This window comes from Neodiprion lecontei, chromosome 2 (assembly GCF_021901455.1).
Source record: "Neodiprion lecontei isolate iyNeoLeco1 chromosome 2, iyNeoLeco1.1, whole genome shotgun sequence".
Lineage (NCBI taxonomy): Eukaryota > Metazoa > Arthropoda > Insecta > Hymenoptera > Diprionidae > Neodiprion > Neodiprion lecontei.
The window spans coordinates 1070885-1085728 of NC_060261.1; the positions used below are offsets into that span (position 1 = coordinate 1070885).

Sequence of the window (14844 nt, forward strand, 5' to 3'; positions counted from 1 at the left end):
TCATCGTTACAAAATTACGGAACCAAAACGCTTAAAATGTCATTTTGTTAGATAACAATAAGAATTTTATTATGATATTAGAATATTACAACTATTTCGCTTAGCTATGATACTATTCATCTTTACAATTCGTAGTAGCAGTTCTTCCGCGTCGTTTCAAAGAGCGGATAAAAATCGTTTCCAAAAAGAAGTGACTAATACAAATTTTACCGGGTGTGAGCTTCTACGGAAGGTTATTAAAACGTAATTATAAACAGTGAATTTAGTATCGTGACACGCGTATCTTAGTTTTAAGGCTTTCGCCAAAGCTTGAATACGTGATTGGTTCAATAGCATTATTTCAAAATATTCCGCTGTGCGCGATGACAAACGATTTCTTTTATTGATTATTTACATATGGTGAAAACGAATAAGTAGGTACCAGGTTACAGTTTTTGAATATTGACGAAAGGATTGCGACGACGCCATTGCAGGGTCGTTAGGCGCGAGAATAATAATTTACTTTACATATATGCTTGTAAATTATAATTGTCTGGACAGTTGCCAAGGCTAAACCTACCAGTATCGGTGCGCTGTGAGCAGCTTTTTTTTACCTCTTTCCACTTTTGTAAGGAGTGTCAAAATTACGCGTTATTCAGGTTTGCTGATCACGATTCGCAAATATTTACTTCAAATTTTTACCGATTACCTATTTACACATACGTTCTAAAAAATTCCTGTCTGACGTTCAACTTTTTTATTCAAGGCATATTATCGTTTAAAAATACATAAAATTGTCATCATTTTTTCTCACCAGTCAAATGCTTTAAGCTTCATGCCGCGTTAAGAATATTTAAAATTTGAACCACAGAATACCGTTACCCCGATTTAGGATTCACACAAAGTAAATAAAAATATCAATAAATACTGTAAATCTTATCGATACTATAAATACCATCAGACTCATACGTCCTTCTATTGTCAGCCGTCTGAACCCTAATCTAGATCGTTCCGGGGGAATCTTCAAATCGTCAAGCAATACACGTTTCTTTCTAACGGTACAAATAATGTCGTTGAGACGAACGATAGTTCGAATTTGTTTGTAATCGTGGTCTCCGTTCGTTAGTTGAGCAGATCACTTAGTTAACAACCATAACTAAAACAGGGATTGTTCTTATCAACATAACAAACATCTCGAAGTGGCACTTACCGACAGTCGATAAGAACAGCCCCGCGAACCGCCGGCAAGGTAGAGCGCAGCCGGTGACGTAACATAGACGTAACGCGCCGCCTCCACGATTCAGCCTTCGCTCTGCGCGTGCGGAACGGGGGCCAGCAGGCTACGAGTTTACGGAAAAAATAATCTGGGCGTCAAGCGAGTCAGTTAGGTCCGAGACCGTACAGGATACACCACGTGTCCGAGTTACGTCGAGTATCGGCCCAAACGCGCTCGCTTCAACAAGGTACGGGAAAGAAAAATAGGCAGAAAAATAAGAGAAACAAGACGAGCGGGAAATTTGAAAACGCGGAAAAATTCGATTGGGAGTCAAGATGGGATCTAAGGTAAAGTGAACGTCATCAGCCCGCTGTCAATTAAAATTAAACCAGAGACAGACACCGAATTCTACACTCCAATGTGTACAGCGTATTGATCCGGTAACTTACAGGTACGGAACATACGTGCAGTAATTCGCAACAAGCTACCGCGATTTATTGCGCAGATCATTATCTCCGTTAAACGGGCTCACAATCAAGTGATGTTGTGCGGCGCTTGATCCTTACGAGCGAAAAATATTTGTTTATCTTCAAGATTTGCCAGATATAAGGTATAATCAGTGAAGTTGCTACGTCCGCACGCGACCTTCCGGTATAAGCAGAGCAGACGACGGGATGTAAAAAAATTGAAAATAAAAAAGCAACGGAGATTGATGGGAGTATCTTTGGATGGTGAAAAGTTGACGAAAAAATGGTATTGGAATATTGTCAAAGCCTGTGATTGATGCGCGGATAAACTTGTTTTTTAAAGAGACAATTTATTAGTCGTCACTGGACGTAAGTGATTAAATTTCTTGCAAACGCCGCTGCGAGTGATTGAAATACGAGACGATGTGCAATTAAGTTTGTGTCACTTGAAGATCAGGCTGTGACAAGATAAAATTCACCATTTCTTTTTCTTGCTTGCATTCTTTCGTTACATAACTACGTTATAACCCGAAGATCCGTGAACGAATTTGAATAATCGTAAAGATGGAGTTCAACTTCAACATCAATAAGCTCCTGCCGAAGAAAATCAACAAGATATCGCAAAGCCTGATGCTCGAGGAGTTTAGGGGTGATCGTCGCGAGTTTGCGTAAGTATAATGTGTAAACAATGTTGAAGATGATACAGTACGTCTCTGTAGCCAGTTTAATTTCGATCAGGCGAGATTAAAAGTGAAAGGCAAAATTCCTGTTGACCAGTTTTCTAGACAAGAGATTGTTGTTAATTATACATCGAACCTAAGCTTCAAACGTTCTGAAACTTTTGGAATTCAGCATGTGTATTACATTATTGCAGTAAAGAATCAATTACCATTAATTAATTCGATTGAATCTACATATGCTAAAAGTTGTTCAATTTTCCATAGGAAATATATGACCTTTCCATCTTATTGAATCGAAGTTTTCCTTTCGACTTACTGAATCGAAAAATAAAACGTAGCTCTACCTTCGGCTGTAAGATACGGCATGCGTCAAATAATAACAGTCGGTTTATTTACATGTCCGAAAAATCTTGGATCCATTTAACCGCACTTCATACTCCGGAAACTCCTTGCTATTATATGCGCGTAGTTACATCCGTTAAACCCTACAAATCAGGGTGAATGAGACCGTTTGATCGATATTAGACCCCCTCCCCACCGAGCACTTGCCCATCACGCTGGTCCGTGCTTATTGTCTCCGTTTTTTCCTCTCTTCTCTCATTACGCCTCGAACAATCGGGCCAACTTTCACTCGCAACGACTTCGGTTGATCTTATGTCGTTCAATTTGATGCATCGATGTATTTATCCATTGCGCGAATTTTTACTGCCTTTAGTTACGGTTTTCAAACTTCCGTTCTATGAAAATAATACTTACGCTTTCGATGAATAATTATCCTTGCATAATACAGGGTGAAACTTGTATAACAATAATATGTAATAAAACGTCTTGTAAGTCTTAAATCACGCATATTAACACCACTGGTTTGTTACGATATTCATGACGAAACAAATTAGCCCCCTAGAGGCGTGAATCACACGCAATAATGATGTGAAAATTGCTATTAGGTACAACGAATTTTTACAGAAATTGCAAAAGTTTTTATACATATATTTTTATTTTTTTTTTTTTACGGTATTGTAGATACGCATAGTTAGTAAAAAGGACTAGTTTTTATGGAAATCTATAATTTTGCGCGAATATATACATTTTCTTTTTATAAAAAACTATGTTACATATTTACAATTTTTTACGAAAATACGTAATGTTCCCATGTCTGAAAAAAATCGCTGAAAATCTTATAAATTCTTTTTCACCAGGGTACTTAATTTCTCTCCATCCTAGTGTCCTTGAAGAATATCTGATTCTGGTGAAAACCTTGTATTTACTTTTGCAGACAACGAAATTCTATGCATATCAGTATTACTGTTATAAAGCGTAAAATGACTGTGCGCTGTTGATTTTCTGAATTCTTCTTATAGTCAGACGACGCTGCTGCTGCTGCTGCTTATGCTTATTGCACGTATGTACATACATACGGATGACATATACATGCAGACACAGACAAATATGGGTTCACGTTCACAGAATTACGCAAAGGTCGCTTGAACCGCGCGTCTGACCATGAAAATTTTCTCTACTCGTTTCGCGGTGCCCGTTCCCTAGCACTCGATTCTTTACTACTTGACGTGGGCGAAAGACGCGATCGGCCTCGTAGGCGCAAAGTGCGGACTATACCGAAATCATCCAAACTCCATATCCAGGGTGGCCACAAATTTTTGAGAGAAGAAATTTCACAACATTTCCAGCTTTTCCAGGACCAAAAACCCAGTTTTCCCTGACATTTTCCCAGTTCTAGTAAGTTACTAAAACCTAAATCGTTCAGCTTATTAACTCTATGTTCGGTTCAAATTCAATTCGAATTGAAGAAAAATATAATTATAAAAAGAAGTGAAAAAGAAGTAAATTTGTCACCTCAAAAAATCATTTCTAATTACCATAATAGAAAACCGACAACTGAAATTTTCAGTTTTTTCCCACGACCAAATTAAAAATCCCCTGACAATTCCAGGTTTATTCCATGACCCCTTTTAAATACCCTGACATTTCCAGGGTTTCCAACTTTTTCAGTTGTGTGGCCATCCTGATATCACAATTTTCCCGAGTTATCATTCCTCATTGGCGATGTTTAATCGTTAATTGTTTGAAATAATTTCCCCCATCTTTTCCGTCATCCAAGCGATACGCGTGAACCCAAACGCAACAACGACAAAATTTATTACTCCAAATTGCACAGTAAATTTTGTTTAACCCTGAGCCGATCGACGAATTCATCTGACAGTCCCTTGAAACGCGTGAAAAGTGAATTACGACCGAGGCAATCAACGATCAGACACGCTAAATGAGAAGCTCGTGACGTCATACAGTGGTCGAGTGACACGGCGATCACGTTTGTGACGAGGGATAGACTCTCGTTATCTCTAAGTGTTCGTTGAATACCTATTTGTGTGCCTCATATGGTCATGTAACTGCCCGTAAACAGCTCATCATACATGCTTTTCAATAAAACGTACTCAAGAGTTGCAGACTTTTAATTTCGTTATTCAAATTTTTCGTCTGTACCTTTTAACTCTTTCCTTTTTAAAATTTCCATATCCTAGCCTTATCACAGTTTATTTACGACTTCAAACGATCTTCATTACTTCGTATAACATCAAAAACCCCCGAGTAACGAATTCGGATCGAAATCATCGAATTTTGATAGTTTCTCGATTTTAGATCCGCCATATTGGATCCGCCATCTTGGATCCACCGTCTTGGATTTAATAATGATCAAATTCCTACTTCAGATTCGTAAATATTGAGTTGAAAAATGTGTAACTGAAAGGGTTAACTCTAACTTCCTGCAGACCTCCTGAATTGGAGCTTCCACCTTCCATAAATCAAAATATCTGTCGGCGCAACTCGCGGTCGCGTGTTCCGGCTGATTAGGCATGAGGACCTGGAAGGGTGAATCCCAATTAAGCAATCTGATAACTTTCTCGCATTGTAATCAGCCGCAGAAGCACGTCAGTGACACGAAGGAATGAATTTAAACCGCACGCAATTCGCACCTACTAATCGCTGCTTGCTTAATCGTGAGCGATGACAGGAACTGGCAATCAGAATCTTGAACCACGATGTGTTGTGCGTCGTTATAATGGTAATTGTTTGCTTTCAGGGAATGCCAGAAACAACTCACCAGGGTTCTCGACGACATGGGCGAGGCCTCGGCGAAAGCTCAGGGCCTCAGCAAGACCATTACCAGCGCCCAAAAGCTCAGGGATACGGATCATTTGGTCTACCTTCTCGTCGACAGCGAAGCCAATCAGTAATTGATATTATATATAGTATTCTTTGTTCCTGCATCTGCATTATACCAATATTTCTATCATGCGTAAGCTCTTTATCTCGGATAAATTTTTATTACAACTATATTTTAGGGTGGATCATTTTTAGACATTTTGTTTTTTAAAGTGCTACTCGAAAAATTTGTGACAGATACTGAAGAAAAAATTGTCGTAAAACCTGGAGGAGGTAGAAAAGTATTTAGAGGTCGCTACCAATCATTGTAATATTTTTTATTTATTTTTATCTGTACACCTTACGGACTTGTATATATTAATCGCGATCCAATTAATCTTGTTCCTTAAAGCCTTAAAAACAAAACTTAAACCTTGAAAAAAAAAAAATTTAAGTTAAAAAATGTACCATCCGAAACATATCTCTGAATTTCGCGTCACTGTTTCTGACGACGAAAATAGAAAAGCTCGAGGACTTCCTGCAGTTCGGTTTAAGTGAATTTATAGAGGCGCAGCGGGGCGATTCTCGGGTAAAGAAGGCAAAGGGCGGGTGAGCTTTTTCTCGGATCAATGTTGGATGCGGCGGACGTCCTGCCGGGTTGAGGCGGGTTTAGACTGCGGCACTTCGTGCTTGCAAGATTAACGAGCGGCTTCCGCAAGCAGGGTGAAAAACGCCGTCCCGTCTACTGCATATTTCATTGAAACTCGAATAATCGTTCGATTTGCGTCTCGCGATCCCGCAAAATGTATCATATATAAGCTACAGTGGCATGATGAATTTTCTTTGAAATTTTACAGGGGCAAAGGGTCCGTGGTTGGGCTTCTGAAGACAGGTTCGAAGAATCTCTTCATGTTCGACGAGACGGGGTTGCATTATCAGCTTCAGCCACGTTGCGTGCTCGATTTTTACGTCCACGAATCCCGGCAGCGAACTGGCTGCGGTAATCTTCTGTATCAGCACATGCTTGCCGTGTGTATAAACTTTTATTATCCAGAGCTTTATTGCCGAAGCGTGCCGACCTCTAGGCTCTAGCTTAGGTTATAATATACCTTATATATTCGCACTTAGCGGTGCAAAGTGCACAACGTACCGTATAATCAGGGTAAGGTTGAAATTCCAAATTTGAGAAGCCCGAAAGACCAAATTCCGAATTTATTGGTGGCAAAACTTAAAGTGAAGAGATCAAATTTTGACCACACATCAAAGCTTCGAATGGTCCGAAACCCGACTCTTAAAGTTCCGAAAGTGCGAAAATAAAAAAATTAAAAACTGAGGCATCAAAATTCTGATCGATCGAAGAAATTCAATTCTGTGAATTTCTGGCTTCGTGAAATTTTATCACTTTGAACTTTCTTTCTTTTGGATTCTCGATATTTTTACGTTATTTTCGGTTTTTCTGATTTTTACACCCATTCGTCGAGTAAACTACGCTGTCTGAGTATATTTCAACTTCCGGGATTTTACTCTATCGAAACTTTATTTTTCGCAACTTTGCTCTATCGTAACTTGAATTTTCGGAATCTTGCATTTCGAAACTTTGAGCCGTCGGCTTTCCGACCATTCGGAACTTTGTCGTTTCTTCAAAGTTTGATTTCTTTACTTCAAGTTTCGCCACCAAATAATTCGGAATTGGGCATTTACAAAACTTATCAAATTCGGAACATTAACTCTGCCCCTATAATTTGATATCTCGGTTTTGTTTTCGTAGACAAATTTGTTGGTCTAGTGTTCTAATTTGTTTATAAAATAAATCAAAATGGTTTACAGCGAATAAGTTGAATTGAAATCGAATCAAAGTTCCACTTCCTAAAATACTAAAATTGTAACGCAAACTCGACATCACTTGTAGAAAAATCGTTCTGAATTTAGATAAACGAACGCATTTTTTAAGCCGACGAATTTAATCCTGAATTTTCTCGCTTGCATGCCAAACATGTTTGCCGGTGTACGGTGGGTACAGTGCGCATCTGTGCCCACATACTTGTCTAAATATAGGTATGCACGTTGGATACATGTATATAGATAGATATCGTGGTAATTCCGTCGGAAGTCAGTTAAATTTTTTTTTTTTTTTTCATTCTTTTTTGTTGTCGTTTTTTTAATCTCAGTGTGTGGTTTCTCGTCGGACGCTCGCAGTTTGCGGAAAAACGGTACTAATTACTAAAGAAATTATATCGACTATAGAATTCAGAGGACGAAAGTTCCTCTTCAGATGCTTCTCTTCTTGTTATACGTATATTTCCATTTTTCCAGGAGGAGAAAATCACACCTTTAAAACTCGCCATTGACAGACCTTCGGAAAAACTTCTAGCTTTTCTTCGAAAGCATTACGGTCTCACCAGAATCATTCCACAGAATAACAAATTCGTTGTGTTTCACGGATTCTTCGACGATGGTGAGTTAAGACGTGTATTATATTTCAAAAATGACACAGTCAGACATTTGATTTTGTAAGACGTAAAGCTGAAAACAAGTAGAAATAAAAATTTGACTTGCAAAAAAACGACAGAAGAGGTTAGCTATTTCGCTGAATATGTACCGCCTTAGACGTAATTATTCAGTCCGGAGTAATTGCGCGTTTATGCACGAACTAGTTTTCTTCATAAAGTTTCTACACCGCTGCAGAATGCACTCGTCTTTAAGTATATCCAACTGCCACAGCTGACCTGTTAGCAATTTACCTGATTCAAAGGAAAATTTTTCACCCGTTAATAAAATAACGTTAATAAAACCTAGACGTTGCACAGAGAAATTTTATAGTCAAACAAGTTTAAGTCGTCTTGTCTATAACAATTATCATCTATCGACAAATGCTGATTTAATTTCTTATGCCTCGCATATTCTCTCGGAAATTGAATAAGAAACATAAAAATTGAACCTTGACACGATCGGAATAGTTCGAATCACATTCAATGGTGATTAGAATGATATTGTTAAAATATTATATGTATAAAATACAGCGCAGTTCGATATTCGATGTCTCAAGTTTATTCAAGCACGTGAGACAGGTTTAAAATCGGTCAATGCTAGACGCACGTGGCTAATTGGTATGTGAAGGCGTTGAGCAAACTGGATGAGCTGAACCTTATAAAATGCAGTAGTAACGTAATTCCAACATGTCGAGGCCGTAGCGCATGTCTTGCTGGTTTCCCAACGTAAATACCGTGCGATTTCACACGAGTATCAAATTTCGCTAAATTTTTTCATACACAGAAGTTCAAGACACTAGGATCAGCAGGTATGGCTTATCCCCTGGGAAAGCGTTCGACAGCCCTTCGCCCAACAACAACAGCAACGACTCCAGGTTCGCATACAAGAGAATAATATATTGTATAACAAGGAGGCAAACTCGGTCTTTTCGAGCCGAGCGTAAGTTTGCAATATGAGTCGTAGGTGAACCGAAGACGAATATTGCAAATACGCGAGGCGAAAAGACCGTCGCCTCCTTGTTGCACACGATTCTTTATACAACAAGAGTGTGTTCCACGTTTTTTTACGAAGCCCAAAATTGAGGTTAGGGTCGCGTAATGTCAGATTTGTTCGCTACAGCGCATGCGCGGAGTACCTACAGAAAAGACGACTTTCGACGCCTAGGACTTAAAAGTGGTCTTTTCAATACTCCGCGCATGCGCATTCGCACTCACTCGACCGTCATGGAAACGGTTACTTTGTGTACGGAAAACACGCATGGAAAAGAGCGTAAAAAATGCTCGCGTTTTATAAACGAATCTTTCTTAAAAGATCAGTGGAAACGTGAGGCTGATGAGTGAATTAAGTTTTATTCGGTTTACAGTGTAAATGGATCGGCTTCCAGGAGTTCGTATGGAAGATACGCCGCGGCTCGTCCAGTATGTTCCATGGGTAACGTAAGTGATCCTCGTCCGGTGATCAATCCTCGAACTTTCCCCCCCACTTATTGCCTCACGTTTTACCCCTCCTAATTACAGATCATACACAATACGGCTGTCTTGGGACAACCAGCTGAGCGAACAGGGTGAGTGACCCTGTAATGAGTTACTAAATACCTTCATCTATGCGCGTAGATGTGTAGAAAAAATCGGGACACGCCGGCGCACAAGTTCCTCTCAACTCTGTCGTTGTTCCTGTTATTATTTATTATGCAAATCAGCATCGTGAAAATTTTTTAAAAGCAACAAGTCGTATTCTCTGAGACGGTTTCAGTTCTGATCAGGAAATTTTTAGTGCATAGCAAACTACAATCGAGCTACGAATTTCTCCATGATAAATATCTAAAACCTCAAATCGACTTGAACAGCTCTCGCTGAATCCTGTAGATAGTCTCGATGAATCAAGACTTCGCGCAAGTCTGTATATTATGACATTTTAAACATAATTTTAACTCCGATATATATAACTGTGATACTGACACTTGTATAATTATTGCGCTGTCCGGCGGTTATTTTTATCCATATACAACTAGGTACACAAGTCATAATGTACAGCGATCAGGAAAAATTACATGCATCATATATATGTATAATAATTTGGCCTCTTTTGCGCTTCGTGGCAAAGTGAAAATAGATTTTAGCACAGATCGCAATACTCTTAAGGTTGTGTCGGCCGAGTTATTTTATTAATTCATTTTTTTTTTTTTTGTCTATATTTTTCTAGCAACTCATGCATTTTTTGTACATGCAGTATATCGTAGTTTTATAAGTATATATTGCATTATGCATGCGTGTGAGTATTGAATGACAAATTAGGATGTTTTTCACACTTCGATATTCTCAATTATTATTTTCCTCATCTGATTGTGATATAACGACTCAATTTTCCATAATTGAGTTCAAGTTTTCGTTACGATTACAACAGTCGCGTTATTAGTTGGTTTTTCTTTTTTTGTTTTTTCCTTTTTGTCTTTAGGCTTTTATTTATTAATGCACATGTATAATTCATCTTCTGTATTATATAGTGCGATAGTTGAATTTATTTATTTAAAAAAGAATGTAATATAATTATATACATCATTATTATTTCTTTTCGTTTCGTTTCTTTTCACCCGTAAATAATAGCGTGTAATGTAGACGCTATAGCACCGCAACTACACTGATTTTAACAATACGAGTTTAAAAGTACGATTAATTACGTTTGTTTTTCTTTTATTCTGATTCACACAATTTTTACCTTGCACATGGGAAAAAATTTCCATTAACACAGAGATGATTAAGAACGAGGATAGGATAATCATCAAAAATCGAGTGTTCTAAAAATTAGATGAGCTCAAGTTTTCGATCTCGTTCGATTTTACATTTATTCTTTTCTTTAAAAACTTTATTCGTATTCGTTCTCTCATCCTAAACTGGCGTCTCGGTCGGCTCGGTTCGCGATATTTATGTGAAACGAATCGAGATGAAGAGCCAAATTTTCCAGCAGCGTCTTCTCTCCCTCGTTTTCGGCCCCGAAACCGGAGCGACCGCGCTCCTTGTCCCTCTACTCTGAGGAGGAACAGAAACAGCGAACCACCGAAATCTCAACAGTTCCAACACCGGCGTTACCGGAACACCAGCCAACCCCCTTCGTCCCGATTATGCTCGAGGCGGAGCGGGCAGAGAGGGAAAGAAACGCCTCTGTAAAGACGTCGCCTTCGCCGTCTTGCGCCCAGGAGGTCGGAGGCAGCGAAGCGGCTCATCTCGACCTGAAATTCTATCACTCCCCTCTGTGGTAGAGAGATGCAGTGAGATTCAGCTGAGACGTGCAGCCGTATTTAAGAATAAACCGTATACCAATTTCGTTTAAGTAGAAGAATAAAAATCACTCGTGACATGAATTTTCGACACTGAAAATTCGTTATTCTGGTTGTGAATTCGGCACAAAATTTAGAAGATAATTGTTTGTGTCAAATAAATTATAGGCATTTTATTGTGGGCTAATAAATTCTAAACTTTCGTATGAAATCAAAATGGCCGACGTTTGCACTCCACTTACGGTTTTAGTTTTACTTTACAATCAATTCTACAACTCGAAAATCATCGCGCCATGTTTAACGTCAAAGAAAATAACGGCAAGAAGAGTTTGGTTGTGATCATACCGTCAATGAGCGACCTGAAGACGTAAAATTCAGCTTTAAAAATTGACCTGTACTGGTATCAATACTCACTCCGAAAGGAACGCAGAAAAAATGCAATAAAATGAGATCCGCATCACCAAAAATGTCTGATAAAGAAATAAGTTCTAAAATTCCGAATCACAATCTTGTATCTTGAATTCAAAGATAATAATCGTGGTATCAGTTATACCTACTCCACGCACAACTGATTTTATCCGAAAAACGGTACGTAGATTAAAACCACGAGACGAGTCGGAATTTATCTTTTACCAATCAGTTGCAGCTAAGCTTTTTTTAGTATTGTTTTTAGGGTAAAATATTGCTCGGAATCAATTATAGATAAGAAATTGATGCTTGAAGCTTTTTTTAGCGCGAGCTATATAGACCTCCATAGATGAACCTGTATAGCTACATAGATTCATATAGGTAGATTCACTGCAATTATTGAGGCTATACTAGCACGCGACGTATGTACACTAGACCATGATATAGCGCAGCACCGTATATTAATGAGATAGCGAACTACGTATTATCATTCGAATATATAGCTTAATACATACCTTGAAGAAAAATTTAGGAACAATAGATAACCGAATACGATTAGAACAATGGTAATTATCACCCCGGTCTGATATTCTCTGTAGAAAAAAAAAATTATTCCTAATCCGTTCAAATGAAAGCTTGACATTATTCATGATTTTTTTTTTTTGTTTTTTTTTCGAAATTGGGTTTTGCAGGAAAATTATATCCAACCGTGGATTGTTCTTCCAAGATTATAAAAATTATGTGTAATGGCGTCTTATAGCAGATTAGCTTCAGCAATGGCTCTGAAGACCGCCTACTCTACTCCAAATTGGTAATACTAAGTTTTAAATCGGAATAATATTACATATGCTATGAATTAATTACCGCAAATAATTGTATATTTTTTTTCCTATTTTACTGCTGATGATTAGATACGTTTAACGAAGAGGTAATCTTGAAACGCGGGTGTCGACACGTTCATTTTGGTTCAACAGTATGTTAAAATCTCTATATATATGTAATACGTAGTGTAATGTCCCACGCGATGTAAAGGCAATGAAATAAAATAAAGGTGTTTGTAGTAATAATAATATTATTAACAGCAATAATTGTATTAACATTTTCAAATTCGTTCTTACGTAAATATCATAAGTAAAATACGATTTGAAGAAAAAAGTAAAATGGTTTATAAAAAATATTTATCAGTGGTGTTTAAAATTCACGTTTTCGTTCTTACTTTCATCTTAGTAAAGAAACCTCTTCGGAAGATGAAAGAGAATCGATCTCAGCCGATAATAAATGAAAGCCTTGTATACTAGGCTAAGAATCAAGTTCCTCTCATCCTTCAATAATAATTAACGTCCACAATATTATGACTAAACTTGAAATTTCTCATATTCACAGCAACAAACGTTCAATCGGTTACTTAATAATAATCACAGTACATTGGAGAAGGCTTAGCCATTAAATAATTCAGCTTTGAGAAATGGAAAAAAAAATTAATAGTATATACACATTAACGTAGAAATCGATTGATTGCTGACAAAAATAAATTCATAGCAGCCATGCTTATAAATTCTTTTCTTCGTTGTTCTTTCTGTGAGCTATTTATTTATTTTTTTCTCATACGTGATATTCACCACCCTCTAATTTCTCATCAGAAATCCAAGATACTAGGGAAACGCAGGTATCGTGGTCAAGATAAATAAGACCAATGAAAAATCCTTCGACAAACCCTAAAAATACCCCAGCTAAGATGTCTAACAAGTAATGTCTCTCGAGCAAGACTCTTGACAGACAAACGCAAACCATCCACGCTAACATAGGAAGCCGAAATATCCAATTTACTGGCCACAAATTGAAAAAGAAGTAAACAACATACATTGAACGAGATGCGTGACCAGAAGGGAAGGAAAACTTGTCTGGCCCCATGGCGAATGGGTCGTCATTGAAGGCTGGACGACGCCGACGTGTCAAAGCTTTTATCAGCGCGACGACAACTATGTCCAAAAGTAATCCTACAACGATAAATAAATGTAAACATAAAAATTGAAGAACAAACAGTGCAGTTATAACTCGACAACAATTTCCAATATTTCATGATGTTTAGGTGAATTTTTTAAACGTATATTATGAATTCACTTGAAAATAATGAGCTTACCTATCATGAAGTTGACCTGCATCTGGTATAAGCTGCTGCTGTTCAATAGCCAAACAAAAGCTAACCAGGAGGCTATCCAAGGTACACCGTGGCAGGAAACCTGGAAAATTTTATTAAATAAGTTGTAAAAAATGTCTAACAGTGATATCGTACCAGTAATAAACGCAGCTCATCAATGTGAAGTTGTATGCATCTGAAGTTATTGTACTGACCTCAAGCATCTTGTATTGAAATTTAACCTGTCTAAAAGGCATGAAATTATCCATAGTATTGATAAAAAGCTTTGTGAGGTAGGCATCGCTGGCTAAAATTTTTCTGAGCAGCATCGGAACCTCCCGTTTTTCGCTTCTCTGTAACAATTAAGTATAGGTATTTTATCGGGTGTAAAAACTTAGAATTTTGAAGCAATTTTCTTGACCGTTATTACAAATTAGAGGAAAAACTGTATACTTCAAAAGCTCGTTACGATTATTTGACACTCGGCGATGAAATTATTTTTGAGGTTATAGTAAGTTCGAAATGAATAGAAGCTCTGGGTAGCAATTATCGTAACGTTTTGATAATTACCTTAGCCATGGTGCCCAATTTGATTACGTACTTCCAAAGTAGCGAATTTTACCCCAAAGACACGTTTCAAGCCAGAGGGTCGGATTCGTTGATCGGTCTTATTTCGGTTCTGTGAATTCTGTAACACATTCATGTAAATAGCGTGGAAATAGCCGACCATCCGGTCTGAAGTTCGTCAACTATGCGCAAAAGAACAATGCGCATGTCAGCGTACGTGAACAGTACGCAAGTACTACAGCGTCTACTACTAATAACAGCAACGCTAACGGTAAGTAAGAAGCCTGCACTGACCTTTGCACTTGAGCCGAAATCACGGTCTTACATACAAGACCGTGGCCGAAATTAAACTAACGGGTCACCTGAGTGATAGCCTATCAGAAAGAGATTCAGTCACGTGGTTCTGTCACTTTGACCAATGACATACGCAGTGAACCACGTGATTCGTTAGTTCCCTTGAGGCT

The 14844-nt window shown here is 38.0% G+C and overlaps 2 protein-coding genes across 5 annotated transcripts; one reads left to right on the forward strand and one right to left on the reverse strand.

The window, feature by feature from the left end:
* Positions 1–1344: 1344 nt before the first annotated feature.
* LOC107222599 (alpha-tubulin N-acetyltransferase 1) lies at positions 1345–13142 on the forward strand. 3 transcript variants are annotated; one of them, XM_046733063.1, is made up of 9 exons: positions 1345–1542; positions 1647–2330; positions 5443–5592; positions 6362–6533; positions 7818–7959; positions 8778–8868; positions 9358–9430; positions 9512–9558; positions 10956–13142. In XM_046733063.1, the coding sequence occupies exons 2-9, from the start codon at positions 2227–2229 to the stop codon at positions 11248–11250; spliced, it is 1074 nt and encodes a 357-aa protein (XP_046589019.1). In that variant the 5' UTR covers positions 1345–1542; positions 1647–2226; the 3' UTR covers positions 11251–13142. The 3 variants fall into 3 exon arrangements, with proteins under 3 accessions (XP_046589019.1, XP_015517513.1, XP_015517514.1); XM_015662027.2 differs by having other exon boundaries at positions 1345–2330; XM_015662028.2 differs by having other exon boundaries at positions 1345–2330; positions 10959–13142.
* Positions 12731–14803, reverse strand: LOC107222596 (phospholipid phosphatase 6). 2 transcript variants are annotated; one of them, XM_015662024.2, is made up of 5 exons: positions 14675–14803; positions 14384–14501; positions 14029–14166; positions 13817–13916; positions 12731–13673 (listed from the first exon to the last, which is right to left on the reverse strand). In XM_015662024.2, the coding sequence occupies exons 2-5, from the start codon at positions 14390–14392 to the stop codon at positions 13279–13281; spliced, it is 642 nt and encodes a 213-aa protein (XP_015517510.1). In that variant the 5' UTR covers positions 14393–14501; positions 14675–14803; the 3' UTR covers positions 12731–13278. The 2 variants fall into 2 exon arrangements, with proteins under 2 accessions (XP_015517510.1, XP_046589023.1); XM_046733067.1 differs by lacking the exons at positions 14384–14501; positions 14675–14803 and adding an exon at positions 14267–14328.
* Between the last annotated feature and the right edge of the window lie 41 nt (positions 14804–14844).